Source organism: Hemiscyllium ocellatum, chromosome 5 (assembly GCF_020745735.1).
Source record: "Hemiscyllium ocellatum isolate sHemOce1 chromosome 5, sHemOce1.pat.X.cur, whole genome shotgun sequence".
In the NCBI taxonomy this organism is placed as follows: domain Eukaryota; kingdom Metazoa; phylum Chordata; class Chondrichthyes; order Orectolobiformes; family Hemiscylliidae; genus Hemiscyllium; species Hemiscyllium ocellatum.
In genome coordinates this window covers 134,091,500-134,109,783 of record NC_083405.1, presented here as the reverse complement: position 1 = coordinate 134,109,783, position 18,284 = coordinate 134,091,500, and the positions used below count along the sequence as shown (strand labels likewise).

General features: G+C 48.8%; 1 protein-coding gene across 4 annotated transcripts in view; it reads left to right on the top strand.

Annotated features, from left to right (window-relative positions):
* parp10 (poly(ADP-ribose) polymerase family member 10) overlaps positions 1–18,284 on the top strand; it is a 51,207-nt gene that overhangs the window by 11,691 nt on the left and 21,232 nt on the right. For all 4 annotated transcript variants that reach the window (XM_060825223.1, XM_060825225.1, XM_060825224.1 and 1 more), the window contains exons 3-7: positions 57–302; positions 6,607–6,840; positions 9,534–10,477; positions 12,794–13,006; positions 16,991–17,108. In XM_060825223.1, coding sequence (XP_060681206.1) covers positions 57–302; positions 6,607–6,840; positions 9,534–10,477; positions 12,794–13,006; positions 16,991–17,108 — 1,755 coding nt within the window. The remainder of the gene's footprint in view (positions 1–56; positions 303–6,606; positions 6,841–9,533; positions 10,478–12,793; positions 13,007–16,990; positions 17,109–18,284) is intronic.

Below are 18,284 nucleotides of genomic sequence, written 5' to 3'. Positions count from 1 at the left end.
TGACCTGACATCTTCCTCTTTTTTTTTTCCCTTCGCTGGGTCGATGTTGATTGTAGACGCTGAGAGTGTCCTGTCCAAGCGTGGCCACAAACTGCAGAACGTCGAGCTGGTGGTGAAGAGGGCTCCACCCAGGGACCCGAAGAAGATTGTGCTGACCGGGCTGAACCCGCAAATCGAGGAAGACATGCTCACCCTGTACCTAGAGTGCATCACTAACCGCAGCAGTGAGCAGTTCACTGTCCACTGGGATCCAGACAGGAAACTGGCCCTTGTTAACTTCCAGGAAGCCCTCTCTGTGGAAGGTAAGCGTGTCCGTGAGAACTCGAGCTTATGCACACGCGACAGAGAATTCAATTCCCCCCTCCCAAAACAAAACCCACGTCTGAACTCTGCTGAGCGATTGTGCTGAGAGTAATAATCCAGAATCTGGGTTTGTAATCTGGAAAGCATGTCCCTTTAATTTCAATCTATTTTTCTGTAAAATCTGAAAATAACTATCTGGAAACTGTCAGATTGCTGCAGTTATATTCCCGACTATCCTTCAGGGAGGTTAATCTGCTCTCTTTGCCCCAGTCTGCCTACTTCATGGTGCCAATCCCATTCTATTGATATTAACCATCTCTGAAGCTGCATAGCAATCCAGTCCATTCTATCAAATGACTACAACAGATAGAGTCTATCACTATCTACTGAGAATAACTAGAGGGGAGCAGTAAATGGATGTGAAAATGTGAATTTTGTTTCTAAAAGAAGATTTCAGTTCACAGCTGCCCACCACTAATCTGTACCTCAGTGATTTCTGATATGATCTGGATAATACAGAATAGATTACAGATTCAAGGAGAAAGGGAGGACCGTAGATGCTGGAGATCAGAGCTGAAAATGTGTTGCTGGAAAAGCGCAGCAGGTCAGGCAGCATCCAAGGAGCAGGAGAATCGACGTTTCCGGCATGAGCCCTTCATCAGGAATGAGGAAAGTGTGTCCAGCAGGCTAAGATAAAAGGTAGGAAGGAGGGACTTGGGGGAGGGGTGTTGGAAATGCGATAGGTGGAAGGAGGTCAAGGTGAGGGTGATAGGTCGGAGTGGGGTGGGGGCGGAGAGGTCAGGAAGAAGATTGCAGGTTAGGAAGGCGCTGCTGAGTTCAAGGGATTTGACTGAGACAAGGTGAGGGGAGGAGATATGAGGAAACTGGAGAAATCTGAGTTCATCCCTTGTGGTTGGAGGGTTCCTAGGCGGAAGATGAGGCACTCTTCCTCCAGCCATCGTGTTACTATGGTCTGGCGAGGAGTCCATGGACCTGCATGTCCTTGGTGGATTGGGAGGGGGAGTTGAAGTGTTGAGCCATGGGGTGACACCCGGACCAACCAACTCAACCACCCCGTGGCTCAACACTACAACTCCCCCCTCCCACTCCACCAAGGACATGCAGGTCCTTGGCCTCCTCCATTGCCAGACCATAACAACACAACAGCTGGAGGAAGAGCGCCTCATCTTCCGCCTGGGAACCCTCCAACCACAAGGAATGAACTCAGATTTCTCCAGTTTCCTCATTTCCCCTCCCCCCACCTTGTCTCAGTCAAATCCCTCGAACTCAGCACCGCCTTCCTTACCTGCAATCTTCTTCCTGACCTCTCCACCCCCACCCCACTCCAGTCTATCACCCTCTCCTTGACCTCCTTCCACCTATCGCATCTCCAACGCCCCTCCCCCAAGTCCCTCCTCCCTACCTTTTATCTTAGCCTGCTGGACATAATTTCTTCAGATTACAGATTCCCCAGAGTCCCACTCACAGTCGGTTACCTTTATGATTTGAAGCATCAGAAAACGGATGGGATAGATCTGCAACTGTTCAGGAAATATACCTTAAACACCTTGCATTTGTACAGTATTTGGCTCAGTGGCTAACCAGATAGAGTTATAATTTACAGCAAAATATATATTCCATTAATACACAGTTTTCCTTCCAAGCCACTCACCATCCTTATTTGGGAATATATTGTTGTTCCTTCACTGTTGCTGGTTTTAAAATTTAGAATTCCCTCCCTCAGGACATTCATAGAATCCCTACAGTGTGAAAACAGGCCATTTGGCCCATCAAGTCCACATCAACCCTGCATAGAGCAGCCCACCCAGACCCATTCTATCCCTGTAACCCGGCATTTCCCATGGCTAACCCACCTGGCCCGCACATCCCTGAACGCAATGGGCAATTTAGCATGGCCAGTCCATTTAACCTGCACATCTTTGGATTGTGGAAGGAAACTGGAGCACCCAGAGGAAACCCACGCAGACACGGGGAGAATGTGCAATCTCCACACAGACAGTCGCCCGGAGGATGGCGCTGTGAGATAGCAATGCTAACCACCGAGCCACCATGCCACCCCAATGTGGGTCAACCACAGCACATAGACTACAGTGGTTCAAGATGGCAGCTCACCACCACCTTCTGAAGGAGGCAACTGGGGACAGGGGTCAATAAGTGTCAGCCAGCTCGCCTTTCCCACAAGCTTCAAGTGAGTAAAATAAATTACCTTGAGATTCTGCTCTTCAATTTGCTGCTTCATTCACATACTGTCGACAAAACAAAAGGCAGAATCCCTTCCCTCATTCTCATTCTATCAGGGTATCTACCATTTAAAGAAAAACACAGAACAGCAGATGCTCAGGATCCAAAACTGGAGAAACTCAGCAGGTCTAGCAGCATTTGTGGACAGAAAGCAAAGTTAATATTTCAAGTCCAGTGATCCTTCTTCAGAACTTCCAACAGTTCTGGAAGAGGTATCTACATAGAAATCTGGTTTCTCCAGCCCTCTATCTTCCACAGCGAGTTCCTGCCCAGCATTGATCAGGTGTCCTGAACCCAGGCACCGGGTTGGCAACATAGCGTTCTGAACTCATGTTCCTGGCTGCACAGAGCAATGGCTGACCATCTCCCACTCTGTTCTCCCTCACTAGCCCTCCCTACCTTTGTTGGTTTCTCCCCCACCCCACCCCAGATCAATGGCTCCCTGTACCACATGGTCATGCTCCCTTCGCTCATCGATTCTACAGCATTCTCATTCAGTCTAAACTGAAAGAACCTCAAACCTGATGGACAATGACGAAGGATAAGGCTGGTGAACCGCTGCCTGATTCCTTCCCTCAGCTGCCGTCACTGCCTGCCTTCCCTGTGTCATGACAAAATTGGAACACCCATATGACTATAAAATATCGGAGCAGAGTTAGACCATTCAGTCCATCAAGTCTGCCCTACCATTCTATCATGGCTGATATGTTTGATTAGATTACTTACAGTGTGGAAACACGCCCTTCGGTCCAACAAGTCCACACCGACCCTCCGAAGAGCAACCCACCCAGACCCATTCCCCTCCATTTACCCCTTCACCCAGCACTATGGGCAGTTTAGCACGGCCAATTCACCTAATCTGCACATTTTTGGACTGTGGGAGGAAACCAGAGCACCTGGAGGAAACCCATGTAGACACAGGGAGAACGTGCAAATTCCACACAGACAGTTGCCCGAGATGGGAATTGAATCTGGGTCTCTGGCGCTGTGAGGCAGCAGTGTGAGCCACCGTGCCGCCCTCAACCCCATTCTCCTGCCCCCCACCCCCTCCCTGAAACCCTTGATACCTTTACTAATTAAGAGCCCAGACAGGAAAGTCAACGTTTCGGGCAAAAGCCCATCATCAGGATTCCTGATGAAGGGCTTTTGCCCAAAACATTGATTTTCCTGCTCCTCGAATGCTGCCTGGCCTGCTGTGCTTTTCCAACACCAGTCTGATCTTGCCTTTAATCTCCAGCATCTACAGTACCCACCTCCGCCTCATTAACAGCCTATCTCTGTCTTATATACTCTCAATGATTTGGCCTCCACATCCCTCTGCAGTAATGAGTTCCACAGACTCACCACACTCTGGCTAAAGGAATTCCTCCTCATCTCAGTTCTAAAGGATCATCCCTTCATTCTGATCTGTGCCGCCGGGTCCTACTCTCTCCTATTAGTGGGAACATCTTCTCCACATCCCCTCTATCAAGGCCTCTCAGTATTCTGTAAGTGTTAATCAGGTACCCGTGTACTCTTCTAAGCTCCATCAAGTGCAGACCCAGAATCCTCAGCTGCTCCTCATATGTCAAGCCCTTCATCCCTGGGATCATTCTTAGATTAGATTAGATTACTTACAGTGTGGAAACAGGCCCTTCGGCCCAACAAGTCCACACTGACCCGCTGAAGCGCAACCCACCCATACCCCTACATTTACCCCTTACCTAACACTACGGGCAATTTAGCATGGCCAATTCACCTGACCCGCACATCTTTGGACTGTGGGAGGAAACCGGAGCACCTGGAGGAAACCCACGCAGACACGGGGAGAACGTGCAAACTCCACACGGTCTGTTGCCTGTGTCAGGAAATGAACCCGGGTCTCAGGCGCTGTGAGGCAGCAGTGCTAACCACTGTGCCACCGTGCCGCCCACCTGCACCCCTTCCAAAGCCAGCATGTCCTTCCTTAGATACGGGGCCCAAAATTGCTCACAACATTCCTAATGCGGGTCTGACCAGAGCCTTGTACCACCTCAACAATATCCAAACTATCCTCCCCCCCCCCCCCCCCCCCCCCCCCCCCCCCCCCCCCCTTCCCTGAATCAGTATTTGTGGTTCCCACTCGTTAGCTGTGAGGCAGACCTAGAACGAAGGTACAACAGGAGTGCTTTAGCCAGGTCACTGCAGCAGTCTGGAGTTCTCACTGTGACCCACTGTGACTTAATTGTGCTTTTATTAATTAATCAATTATTTGTTTATCTTTTATTGTGTTAACCCTCGCAGCAGTTTGTGTACTCCTTTAAACTTCAGGAACAAGAGAGACTGAGCCATTATCAGATCAGACAGCTAGCTGCTAGACTTTTGAACAATAATTGAATTAAGGTTTACGGTGAGAGGGCGGGTAAGTGGAGCGGAGTCCACGAAAAGATCAGCCGTGAATGGCAGAGCAGGCTCGAAGGGCCACATGGTCTACTCCTGCCCCTATTTCTTATGTTCTCATCGCCCCTTCCCTCTCTCGGCAAAAATGAGTACTGCAGATATTGGAGATCAGAGTCCAGATTAGAGTGGTGCTGGAAAAGCACAGCAGGTCAGGCAGCATCCGAGGAGCAGGAAAATTGACAAAAGCCCTTCATCAGGAATCAGCCCTTCTCTCTTCCTCACCCAATTACATTACACACTGAACGACTAGGACTCTGTTTCGAGTTCCACTCAGGTTCCAGAAAGCAGCTCACCAGCACCTCCTCCAGGTCAACTAGGGATGGGCGATAAATGCTGGTCCAGCCAGTGATATTCTCATCCCATGAGTTGATAAAATTTAAATATATTTGGTTGGAAGATGAAACGTTGTATTTGTGGCTCCCTGCACAATGAGACCTGGCCTTATCAGCAATGGAAGAGATAGCCAAGTGTTGGGGGGGGGGTGGGAGAGATTGGACAATGGAGAGGATTTGAGGACAGGAGCAGGGATGTCTTGCTGCTATCATGCAGGGCTTTGGGGAGGCCTTCCCTAGAGTACTATGTGCACTTCTGGTCTCCTTATCTGAGGAAGGATGTCCTGTCTATGGATTGGGTGCAATGAAGATTTGCCAGGCTGATTCCTGGGATGGAAGAGCTGATGAATGAAGAGAGACTGAATTGGTTAGGATTATGTTCACTGGAGTTTAGGATAATGAGGGGGATCTGATTGAAACCCATAAAATTCTAACGTGACTGGTCAGGGTGACTGCAGAAAGGATGTTCCTGATGCTAGGGGTGTCTGGAACCAAGGGTCACAGTTTAAGGATTCAGGGTCTGCCACTGAGGACTGAAATGTGGAGAAATATCTTCCCCAGGCAGTGGGGAGCCAGGGGCATTGTCTGCTACAAAATATGGTTGAGACCAAAACATTGAATGTTTTCAAGAAGGTGTTAGGTGTGGTCCTTAGACTAAAAGGATATGGGGGAGAAAGCGGGAGCAGGGGACTGAGTTGGATGTTGTGAAAATTGAAAGGGGTTCAAAAAAGATTTACAAGGATGTTGCCAGGGATGGAGGATCTGAGCTCCAGGGAGAGGCTGAACAGGCTGGGGCTGTTTTCCCTGGAGTGTCGGAGGCTGAGGGGTGACCTTATAACATGAGGGAGTGAATTGACACCGTCTTTTCCCTGGGGTGGGGGAGTCCAAAATTAGAGGGCATAGGTTTAAGGTGTGAGGAGAAAGATTTAAAAGAGACCTAAGGGGCAGCTTTTTCACAGGATGGTGCATGTGTAGAATGTGCTGCCAGAGGATGTGGTGGAGGCTGGTACAATTACAGCATTTAAAAGGCATTTGGATGGGTATATGAATAGGAAGGGTTTAGAGGGATATGGGCCTGGCAAGTGGGATTAGATTAATTTGAGATATCTGGTCAGCATGGACGAGTTGGACCGAAGGGTCTATTTCTGTGCTATATGGCCCACTCTGCTTATTTGGTATGTTTCTGTGTTATGAATGAGCCTGTCACAGCTGGCGTAGGGAGGTTTGGACTCTGGCTCTCATCTCAGATTTGGAAAGTTTGTTCCATTTTGCTCTTTTTCTGATTTTCCAGACCTTGAGGCCCTGAAGGTGAAAGCCAGAAACCGAAGCTTACAGGGTGCCACCTTGGATATTAGACAACTTCCCCGCACTGACCGCATCCTGGTGGAGAACCTCGGTCCCACCGATGATGAGGACATCCTGAGTCTCTACTTCGAGAGCCGTCGCCGTAGCAACGGAGGGACCGTGCTGAATGTTACCATGCTGCCTGGAGGAAGGGCCATTGTGCTATTCCAGGAATGGGAAGGTATTTACTCACGGATTAATTTATTCACCAGGCAGTCTCCAAGCAAGGGGATATTTGGCCTGGGTTTTAGAGAGCTCGTCATATTTGATCAGTTCAAATCCCACATTGACTAATCAGGAAATTCATTTGAACCGAATCTGAAAGATCGGGAAGATATCCTGGGAAGACTCAGTAGGCCTGGACCCTTGGGTCATCACACCTGAAACATTAACTCTGATCTTTCTTCACAGATGCTGCCAGACCTGCTGAGCTTTTCCAGCAACCTCTGTTTTTGTTTCTGATTTACAGCATCCACAGTTCTATTGGTTTTTATCCTGGGAAAAGCTGTTGGGGGTTATCATCTAATTGTGCTTCAAGGAAATTGTAGCCCAGAACAACAAATTAATTCCCTGATTCAGTGGCTGTGTGGGACTGGGAAGCAACCAATTACTCCTTCAGATCTTTCAATTAACTTGTGGCGGATCACCATGTCAACCTGATTATCCTTCAGTAACAAACCTTTATTGCAAGAAAGCGATGCCTATATCTGCTGGCTTTGTATCTAGGTCAGTCACAGCTATATGCAGTGCAGTGCTAAAGGGCTGTTGGAGGTGCTGTCTTTCAGATGAGACATTAAACCAGGCCCTGTTTACTGGCTTGAGTGGATATGTAAGATTCCATTTAGCTGATGAGCAGGACCATAGCTCAGGTTGCCTTAGTCACTACCCCAGAATAGACATTGCATCACTGATGGTGGGAACTTGCCTGAATGCGGATTGGCTGATGCTATATCACCACGGTTTCCACACTGCACAGTAAGTCATTGGCTAAGAAGCACTTTCTGAGGTGATTGGTACTATATTTTTAAAAAACCCAGCTTTTACTTTTGTTTTTCCTGATAATGCCGTGGAGCAGCTGAGCTCTCCTGTTCAGGGCTTGCTCCCTTTCTATGTTCTCCTCCAGCAGTCTCACCCTCTGCCTCACCCTCCCCCACCTCCCTGCTGTTGGAATCCTTTAGTCCTCTTAAGCAACTCAGTTAGGTTGTGAATTAACCTGTGAAAGGTTTTGCAGCAGAAAAACCTCACCCAGTAATGCCCCAAGTCTGGGAAAACCGCCATGTTAGGGATAGGTCACTTTCCAATTGGGAAAGATCTCCCATTGTGTTCAGGAAGTGCAGTGTGTCCTTACCTGGGAGGGACACATTAGCCAGAGCTCAAACCTCATCTCACTCCACACACACTGTCACTTTTCACGAAGGCAGCTCACCAGCGCCTCCTCCAGGCCAGTTAGGGATGGGCAATAGCCCAGCCAGCGACGCCCATGAGTAAATAACATTTAAAATCTATTTGGTTGGAAGATGAAACATTGTAATTGTGGCTCCCTGCACAGTGAGATTTGGCCTTATCAGCAAGGGAAGAGATAGCAAAATGTACCCAATCTCCGAGAGGGGGAGGAGGGAGTGATTGGACAGTTCAAGGACAGGAGCAGAGATGTCTGCTGCAATCACACAGGGTCTTGGGGAGACCACACCAAGAGTACTCTGTGCACTTCTGGTCTCTTATCTGAGGCAGGATGGATTGAGTGCAGTGAAGGTTTACTCGGATTCCTGGGATGGCAAGGCTGACGAATAGAGAAAGATTGGATCAATTAGGTCTGCCTTCGCTGGAGTTGAGAAGACTGAGGGGTGATTCCATAGAAACCTATGCAACTTCTAACAGACTTGGGGGAGCAGGGTGGTTCACTTGTCACCAATGCCTTCTGACAGCACCACCCTCGGGCGAGTGTCTGTGTGGAGCTTGCTCATTTTCGCTGCATCTGCTTGGGTCTCCTCTGGGTGCTCTGGTTTCCTCCCACAGTCCAAAGATGTACAGATTAGGTGAATTGGCCATGCTAAATTGCCCATGGTATCAAGGGATGTGTAGGTTAGGTGGCTTAGCCATGGGAAATACAGGGTTACAGGGATAGGGTTTGAGGTTGGGTGGGGGTGGGGGTAGGTGCAGACTCGATGGGCCAAATGGCCTGCTTCCACACTGTGGGGATTCTATGACTAGATAGGGTAAACTCAGAAAGGATGTTCCTCATGCTAGTGGAGCCCAGAATCAGGGGTCATGGTAAGGACACAGAGTAGGCCAGTGAGGACTAAAATGGGGAGAAATGTCTTCACCCAGAGAGTGGGGGAGCCGGGGGAATCCTCTGCCTCAGGAAGTGGCTGAGGCCAAAACACTGAATGTTTTCAGGTTAAAGGGGTCATCACTAGGGACAGGCAATAAATGCAGGACCGACTAAAGGCAGCCATGACCCAGCAATGAATGAAAAAAATTGATAAAACGGTCACTAACGATGCCAAAGTAGAATTCTGGGAAAGACCTCTTTGCTCCGAGAGTGGTGAGAGTGTGGAGCTGTCTACCACATGCAGCAGCTGAAGGTAAATGTTGCAGGACCATTCACAGAGAAGCTGGTGAAACCGTAACTGGAGGGAGGAATAGGAGGATATAGTAATGCGATGGAGCAAGTTGGGAGGGGGGGCTTGTATGGAGCATGAGGTTGGTAGAGTTTAACTGGCCTTTCCCTGTTTGGGATCGGAGAGCAGTTCTGCTTTTATCAGGAGGACAATCTCAGGCTGGTTCACCCCGAGCTGTGAAGGGACCCTTTGCTGTAGTGCCGGTGAGTTTGGGTTGCCCATGACTGAACACTTTCGCTTGTCTCTGTTCCAGCTGTTGACCGGGTTCTTCAGAAGAGTCAGAAGCTGCAGGAACGCGAGTTGCTCGTTCGGCCTTACTACGACTTCCTGCAGCCGTCCGGCATGGATCAGGATCAGGATCAGGATCCGGATCAGGATCCGGATCAGGATCAGGATCAGGATCAGGATCCGGGTCAGGGTCAGGATCAGGAATGTGACCAGGGAACGGCAGTAGAAACCAGAGCTGAGGAGATGGCGGAACTGACCAGTCTGGTCAATGTACCTGACAGAGAGAAGCTGGATATCCTGCGATCCAGCAGCTTTCTTGGCGAGCTGAGGGCCGATTGTCCGGAACTGTCCCTGAGCGTCGACGACGACAACTGTGTCCGTATTTGCGGGACGGACGCAGTCCAGATTGGGAGGCTGAAGAGCCGGATCCTGGAATACCTCAGTAACATCGCCCAAGTGGATGTCCCCATCAGTGAGGAGCAGGCACGCTTCCTGTCCAGGGCTGACATTCGGGATTACTTACGGCACATGCTACTCCAGAAGGGTTTGTCCACTTATTATTCCGTCTTGGGCAGTGTGATGACGGTCAGCGCCTCGTCTCTCGCTGCAGCACGGGCTGTTGCCCTGGTGATAGAGCAGCAGCTTTGCCAATTCAGTGTCTCGATCTCAGACCGGCACCTATACGCTGTCACCTCCCCCGACTGGGGAAGGCTTCTGGCGTCACTGAAATGCTGCGAGGCTCGTGTCGCTGACGTGGGCGACCAAGTCTGCTTCATCTCCCTCGAAAGCTGCCGCGCGGAAAACCAGAAACGTGTGGAAGACTTCCTGGCGAATGCTGTTCCCGAGGATTCCGTGATCGGGATAGAGCCCACGAAATTGCGATTTCTACAGGAATATTACCAGTACTTACTCACTGGGACTGGTCAGGTTTCTATTCTCCCCCTCGAAGGCGATGTCACAGGGCTAAGGGTGAGTCATTTAACAATGGTGTCTTATCTTTATCTCTCTCTTCCTTTGCCGCACTGTTTTGGGTCCAATCTCACGATTGCTAGCATTTGCATTAGCCCCTCATCCCAAGCCTAACCCAGAGTTCACTCTCACAGTCAGACAGCTCAGAAAAGGCCCTTCGGCCCACTCCTCCATGTGAGAGCCTATAGCGAGCTGCCTCCCAGTCACATGGTTCTTGGTTCAAGTGCCACTCCATGGTTTGCTGAGTGACAGTCACTGTGCAGTAAGGGAAGTGCTACACTGCCCGAACCCCTGATGAAGGGCTTATACCCGAAACACAGATTCCACGTGCTCCTGAGATGCTGCCTGACCTGTTGTGCTTTTCCAGCACCACACTCTTGAATCTAATCTCCAGCATCTGCAGTCCTCACTTTCTCCTGGTTATTTCCAGTGCCCTGGCCAATTCGCACCCCACCACAAAACAGATTACTGCCACCCCTCCCGTCTACCTATCCCACATCTATTTTTTTTTAGATTACTTAGATTAGATTGCTTATAGTGTGGAAACAGGCCTTTCGGCCCAACAAGTCCACACTGACCTTCCGAAGAGCAACCCACCCAGACCCATTCCCCTACATCTAACACTACGGGCAATTTAGCATGGCCAGTTCACCTAACCTGCACATCTTTTGAACTGAGCTAAGATGTCTTCAGTATTTAATTGGCGAGTTTTTCTTCATTCTTTTGTGACCAAGGTCCATTCTGCTGCTTTGTAATTCTGTGGGGCTGATTCTTGGTAATTGTTTTCAAATCCTTTATGGCCTCTTGTCAAGCGATCTCTATATTTCCTCCAGTCTGTCAGCCCTCTGGGATACTTGTACTCCTCCAGTTTCTGGCCTATCACATACTGGAGTAAGCTAAGGGACCATGTCTCCAGACGATTACCAGGGTTTCTGGACCAACAGTGCAGAGTTAATACCACTAGGCTATCACCTCACATCAATGTGCTGGGAGAGACTCCAACTTTCTGTCCAGGTCGTGACTGAGCAGGAACCCTGTAGGCCGCTGCCATTGGCAGGTACCAGAGGGATTTGCAGCCTGATAGATACTCACCTTCAAAGTTTGGCTGCATTGTGAAGACCCCGCTGTGTGCCAGGGTGGGACCTGAGCTCAGAACCTCCATGCTCAGAGGCAAGAGCGTTAATCATTGTACCACGGGATGTAGAGACACAAAGAATCCCTATTGTGTGGCAGCAGGCCATTCAGTCCATTAAGTCCACAGCCTCTAAACAGCATCCCATCCAGAGCCAGCCCCTACCCTATCCTAGTAACCCTGCATATCCCATGGCTAATCCATCTAACCTGCATATCCCAGGACACCATGTGCGAAGGCCCCATGGTATTATCGCTGGATTGTTAATCCAGAGACCCAGACAATGTTTCGGGGACTCTAGTTTGATTCCCACCATGGCAGGTAGTGTAATTTGAATTCAATAAAAAATCTGGATTCTAGAGTTTAATGAAGACCATGAATTATTGTGGTTTGTTGGAAAAAATCCATCTGGTTCACTAATGCCCTTTAGGGAAGGAATCTGCCATCCCTACTTGGTCTGGACTCCAGGCCTTCAGCAATTGCCTCTGGGCAACTAGGGATGAGCAATAAATGTTGACCTAGCCAGTTATGCCCTCATTCAGTGAATGAATAAATAAGATTTCACATGGCCAATCCACCTAACTTGGACATCCTTGGAGGGTGGGAGGAAACTGGAGTGCTCGGAGGAAACCCACTCAGACAAAGGGAGAATGTGCAAACTCCTGAGACAGTCACCCGAGATGGGAATCGAACCCGGGTCCCTGGTGCTGTGAGGCAGCAGTGCTAACCTACCTGATCTGAGAGTATATTTATACAAAGCGTTACAAATTGTGATGCAGACTAACAAAAAGCCAGAACCAAATGCACTAAGGTTTTTGCTGTGGAAGGAGAGAATTGAAGTTCTGCTAAACTTGTATCAATTCTTGGTCAGAGTATAGTTTGAGTAATTTGTATAGTTCTGGTTATTCTGTAACGACTGTAAATGAGAAGGGAGTGTAGCTGTTAGCGTGGACTGATGGGGCTGAATAGTGTCCTGTTGTGGTCTCCTACCCCTCTGATGCTGCCTGACCTGCTGTGCCTTTCCAGCTCTACTGTTTCTTGACTCCGACTCCCAGCTGCTGCAGTCCTTACTAACTACAGCGTCACATCTCTTTTATATAGTTCTCTGAATTTGCAGTGTGCATTTTTGGTTTGCCTTGACAGAGTTGAATGAACTGCTGTGCCCTATGTTTGTTTGTTGACAGATCACTGGGGTGGGCAGTGCCTGCGCAACGGTGGATGAGCTCCTGCGCAGCATCGTTTCCAACATCTGCTCCCGGACGGTGGCCCTGCAGATGCCCGGCATTTCCAGGTTCCTCCTGGACCTGCGCGGAGCAAGTGTTCTGAAGCACATGGAGACAAAGTACAAGTGCATGATCGGGTTGGAGCAAGTACGTTGGACAGTGCTGCAGGCTGAGGTATGTTCTTGGGTCGAGGGTGTGGGGGTGGTCGTTGCTACACATTATCGGAGGGGGAGTTAAGGAGAGTGGTACATCTCTGGATGCACCAGGTCGCTGCAGTTACAGATGGAAATATGTCCTGGAATGCTGGGTTTTATCGGAAACCATGGAGTTTCTGAGGCAAGGAAATGGCTAGAACCATTGAAGCAATGGATTGGGACAGCTGGAGTCACACAGAATGCTGAGGTCAAGTGATTCACTTCTGGGGTTAGAGGTCGAGGCAGCATTAAAGCTTGGATAGGATTGGTGGATGGAGTCAATGGAAATTATCAACTTATACATTACAGAATAGGTCTTCACCAAAAGTATACATCGACCTACAGGAGTCCCACTTTCCAGCACTTGGCCTGTAGTCTTGAATGTTACAACATTTCAATTGCTCATCCAAGTCCTTTGTAAAGGTTGTGAGGTCTCGGCTCCCCTCTGAGACTGTGTATTCCAGAGACCCACCAGCCTCTGGGTGAAAAAGGCTTCCTCAAATCATCTCTAAACCTCCTGCCTTTCACTTGAAGCTTTGTACATTCAGGAAGGAGAGATCCCATCTAGAGGGTGAGACAGTTTGAGTAGGAAGATGGTTTGGGGTCTTTGGAGGTAAAGCAGGAATTTGCTGCAGAATGGAAGAAGTGTTTTTTGTTTGTTTTTTTTGCTACATATTTTGTGAGGTTTTATTTAAATCAGGATCAGGGGCCAGTGCAAAAGAATGACATCACAGGATAACTGCCAGTTCATTGGTTGGTGAGAGCTGCTGATTTAACTATCTATCAATAGGTTACTTTCAGATTGAAGATAAATAGGAGAAATATTTACAGATTACAAACTATAAGACCAGTTTTAAGAAAACATTGCCCGGTGGCACAGTGGTTAGCACTGCTGCCTCACAGCGCCAGAGACCCGGGTTCAAATCCCACCTCGGGCAACTGTCTGTGTGGAATTTGCAAATTCTCCCCATGTCTGCGTGGGTTTCCTCCGGGTGTTCTATTTCCTCCCACAGTCTAAAGATGTGCAGGTTAGGTGAACTGGCCATGCTAAATTGCCCATCGTGTTAGGTAAAGGGATATTTTCAAATTTGGTCAGTGAGCAACTGCCATAGAGCCAGAAAGCTAACTGCCCATCTAACACCTTGCTGTCAAAGACATTAGAAGACTCTCTCTCTCAAAGGTGCTTTTTCCTGTAGAACGTAGAAGATCACAGCGTAGTAAGGCTCTTCGGCTCTCGATGTTGCGCTGACCTGTGAAACCAGTCTGAAGCCCATCTAACCGACACTATTCCATTATCATCCATATGTTTATCCAATGACCATTTAAATGCTGTAAAAGTTGGCATGTTTACTACTGTTGCAGGCAGGGCATTCCTCGCCCCCTACTACTGAGTAAAGAAACTACCTCTAATATGTCCTCTATCTATCACACCTCAATTTAAAGCTATGTCCCCTCGTGCTAGCCATTGCCATCCAAGGAAAAAGGCTCTCCCTGTCCACGCTATCTAACCCTCTGATTATCTTATATGTCTCTATTAAGTCACCTCTCAACCTTCTCTCAACGTAAACAGTCTCAAGACCCTCAGCCTTTCCTCATAAGACCTTCCCTCTACACCAGGCAATCTCCTCTGCATCCTTTCCAAAGCTTCCACATCCTTGCTATACCACAGTGACTAGAACTGTACACAATACTCCAAGTGTGGCCGCACCAGAGTTTTGTACAGCTGCAGCACGACCTCATGGCTCCGAAACTCAATCCCTCTACCAATAAAAGCTAACACACCGTACACCACCTTAACAACTCTCTCAACCTGGGTGGCAACTTTGAGGGATGTATTTACATGGACACTGAGATTGCTCTGCTCATCTACACTACCGAGAAACTTACCATTAGCCCAGTATTCTGCATTCCTATTCTCTTTCCAAAGTGAATCACCTCACACTTTTCCACATTAAACTCCATTTGCCACCTCTCAGCCCATACTCACAGTAAAAAGATGACAACCCAGGGAGATCAGCAGACAGAAGATTGAAGACAGCAGAGAAGACAGAGACTGTGTGCTCTTGAGATTAAGTTAATGTAATTTTGAATAAATGTAATTATTGGAACAGCATTTTTATAGAGTTGGGGTCAGATAGTAAGTAGTTAAGAAAAAGGGAGCTTGGATTTGTGAATAGTGTTTGTTTAGTGTTCACTATTAGCATTAGAAATATGAATTGCTATTTTTCTTTAGGAGTTCTCTGTCACTCACTTACATGTTAACAGATTAAGAGTCAATGTGAGCTTTTCTGGGTATTTGGTTTTAATTAATAGAGGAGTTTGAGCACCGCATTGTAACACTGTGTTGCCTGCCTATGCTGGGATCCAAGATCTGTCATCTGGGCTGCAGAGGAACTTGGAGTGGGAAGGGAAGGGTCCAGTTGTCATGGTCCACGTAGCTACCAACGATGTGGGTAGGAAGAGGGAAGAGGTTGTGCTGAGAGAATGAGCAGGTAGGGGCTACATTAAAAAACAGAACCAAAAAGGTAGTAATTTCTGGATTGTCACCTGAGCCATGAGCTAATTGGCACAGAATCAATGAGATGGAAGAGGTAAACATGTTTGGTGTGGGAGAAATGGATTTGAATTCATGGGACATTGGCATTGGGGAAGGAAGGGGCTGTTCCGATGGGACACACTCCCCCTGAAGCATGCTGGAACCAGAGTCCTAGTAAATTACAGAACAAGGGCTGTGGCGAGGGCCTGAAATTAAAGGGGAGTTGGTGGGGGGGAGATGGGTTCAGTTGCTTGGAAAATTATGGAAGGAGTGGGGATCACAGAGGCATAGCTGCAAGGGTTCTCAGAGTTCGGAACTAAATTTCCCAGGATGTGTATCCTGTCAAGAGGACAGGCAGAGGGAGCAGGGTGACCTTGTTAGTAAGAAATGAAATTAAGTCAATAGCAAGAAGTGATATACAGTAGGGAGGTGGAGAATCTGCGTGGGTGGAGTTAATGAACCGCAAAGGAGAAAGATCCTGCTGGGAGTTATGTTCAGGTCTCCTAGCCTGATATGGAGAAGAAACTGGAAAACAATGGGAGATAGTGCATTTCTTAGTTGCTTTCTCTATTACTATAATCGTGGGGGGGGAGCATCAATACGCAGGCTGGCTGGAAGAATCCTGCTCACAGGGGAATATGTACAGGATGTCTTTTGGAGTAGACAGTGGTATTCCTGTTTTGCCATCCTCTCCTGAGAATGACGTTCCCTCTGAGTTTGCAAACTTAGGGAAGGGAACGGTGCTGTCCTTTCCTACCTCCGGTGAGGCCTGGATCATCCGGAAGTCCTCCAGTATTTGGGATTGATATGTTGCGGCCTCCATGCGGAGGATGAATGGACCCAGGAGCAGGAGGATGAAGGGGACACTGGGAGAAGGAGGGTGAAGGGGCCTGGGAGCAGGAGGATGGAGGGGACCGGGAGCAGGAGGGTGAAGGGGCCCGGGAGCAGGAGGGTGGAGGGGACCGGGAGCAGGAGGGTGGAGGGGCCCGGGAGCAGGAGGGTGAAGGGGCCCGGGAGCAGGAGGATGGAGGGGACCGGGAGAAGGAGGGTGGAGGGGACCGGGAGAAGGAGGGTGAAGGGGCCCGGGAGCAGGAGGATGGAGGGATGGAGGGGCCCGGGAGCAGGAGAATGGAGGGAGTGAGGGTCCCGGGAGCAGGAGGAGTGAGGGTCCCGGGAGCAGGAGGAGTGAGGGTCCCGGGAGCAGGAGGACGGAGGGATGGAGGGGCCTGGAAGCAGGAGGATGGAGGGATGGAGGGTCCCGGGAGCAGGAGGGTGGAAGAACGCAACAAGCCAGGCAGCATCAGGGGGTGGAGAAGTTAATGTTTGAGTATTAACCCTTCTTCAGGACTAGGTAGAGCAGTAGACTGACTCCATTCCACTGCCTTCCCTCTGCTGCTGCTAACAATGGCCTTTCCCTTTTCCATTCAGCATCCCCTGGAAATCCAACACAGTCAGGTCGCGCCGAGCTTTGAGAGAGATGTTTCTGTCCATGGGACGCTCCAGCCGCAAGATCTGAGTGACGCAAATGGGAATATTCCCAATCTCGGTAAGTGCAAGATCTCGTTTGTTCATCTTTGAACACAAACTGGAAAGCCCTGTAGGAGCTGTGTTGCTTCTTGCCTCCTTTTGCACTCTGTAACTTTAACGGGCTTGAGGTTTGCGAAAAGATGGGCTTTCTTTTGGAAAGTGTCCAGTGGTGGACCCCAAAGATTAGTACTGGGACCCTCATTGTTTATTATATATCTAAATGACATATAACCAACAATAAGGACGGTATAGTGGCTCAGTGGTCAGCACTGCTGCCTCACAGCACCAGGGACCCAGGTTCAGTTCCAGCCTCTGGTGACTGTCTGTGTGGCATTTGCACATTCTTCCTGTGTTTGCGTGGGTTTCCTCCAGTTTCCTCCCACAGTCCAAAGATGTGCAGGTTAGGTGAATTGGCCATGCTAAATTGCCCATAGAATTCAGGTATGTGTAGGTTAAGTGCATTAGGCAGATTTAGAGTTGGGGAATGGGTATGAATGGGTTCCTCTTCGGCGGGTAGGTGTGGACTTGTTGGGCTGAAGGGCCTGTTTCCACACGAATATAGGGCATCTAATATAGATGGAGATGTTGGGGAATGTTAAGCAAATTTGCAGAGACACCATGATTTGTAGAGTGGTTAATAGTGAAGAAGATGGTTGTAGGTTACAGGAAGATTTGGCTGGGTTAGTAGGATGGGCAGAGCAGTGGCAAATAGTATTTAACCCTGATACGTGCGAAGTGATGCACTTTTGAGGAAGAAACAAGATAATGGGATTTTTAATGAATGACAGGGCATTGGTTAGCTCAGAGGAACGGAAGGATTTCACAGATCCCTGAATAGGACAGAGCACGTGAATAGGACAGTTAAGAAATGACACTTACTTTCATCATTTGTAGCATGAAGTCTAAGATCAGGAAGGTAATGTTGGAATTGAACAAGGCCTTGGTCGGGCCACAGCTGGAGTACTGTGTGTAGTTCTGGTCACCTCACTACTGGAAGGATGTCATTGCATCATAGAGATGCACAGCATGGAAACAGACCCTTCTGTCCAACCCATCCACGCCGACCAGATATCCCAACCCAATCTAGTCCCACCTGCCAGCACCCGGCCCATATCCCTCCAAACCCTTCCTATTCATATACCCATCCAGATGCCTCTTAAATGTTGTAATTGTACCAGCCTCCACCACATCCTCT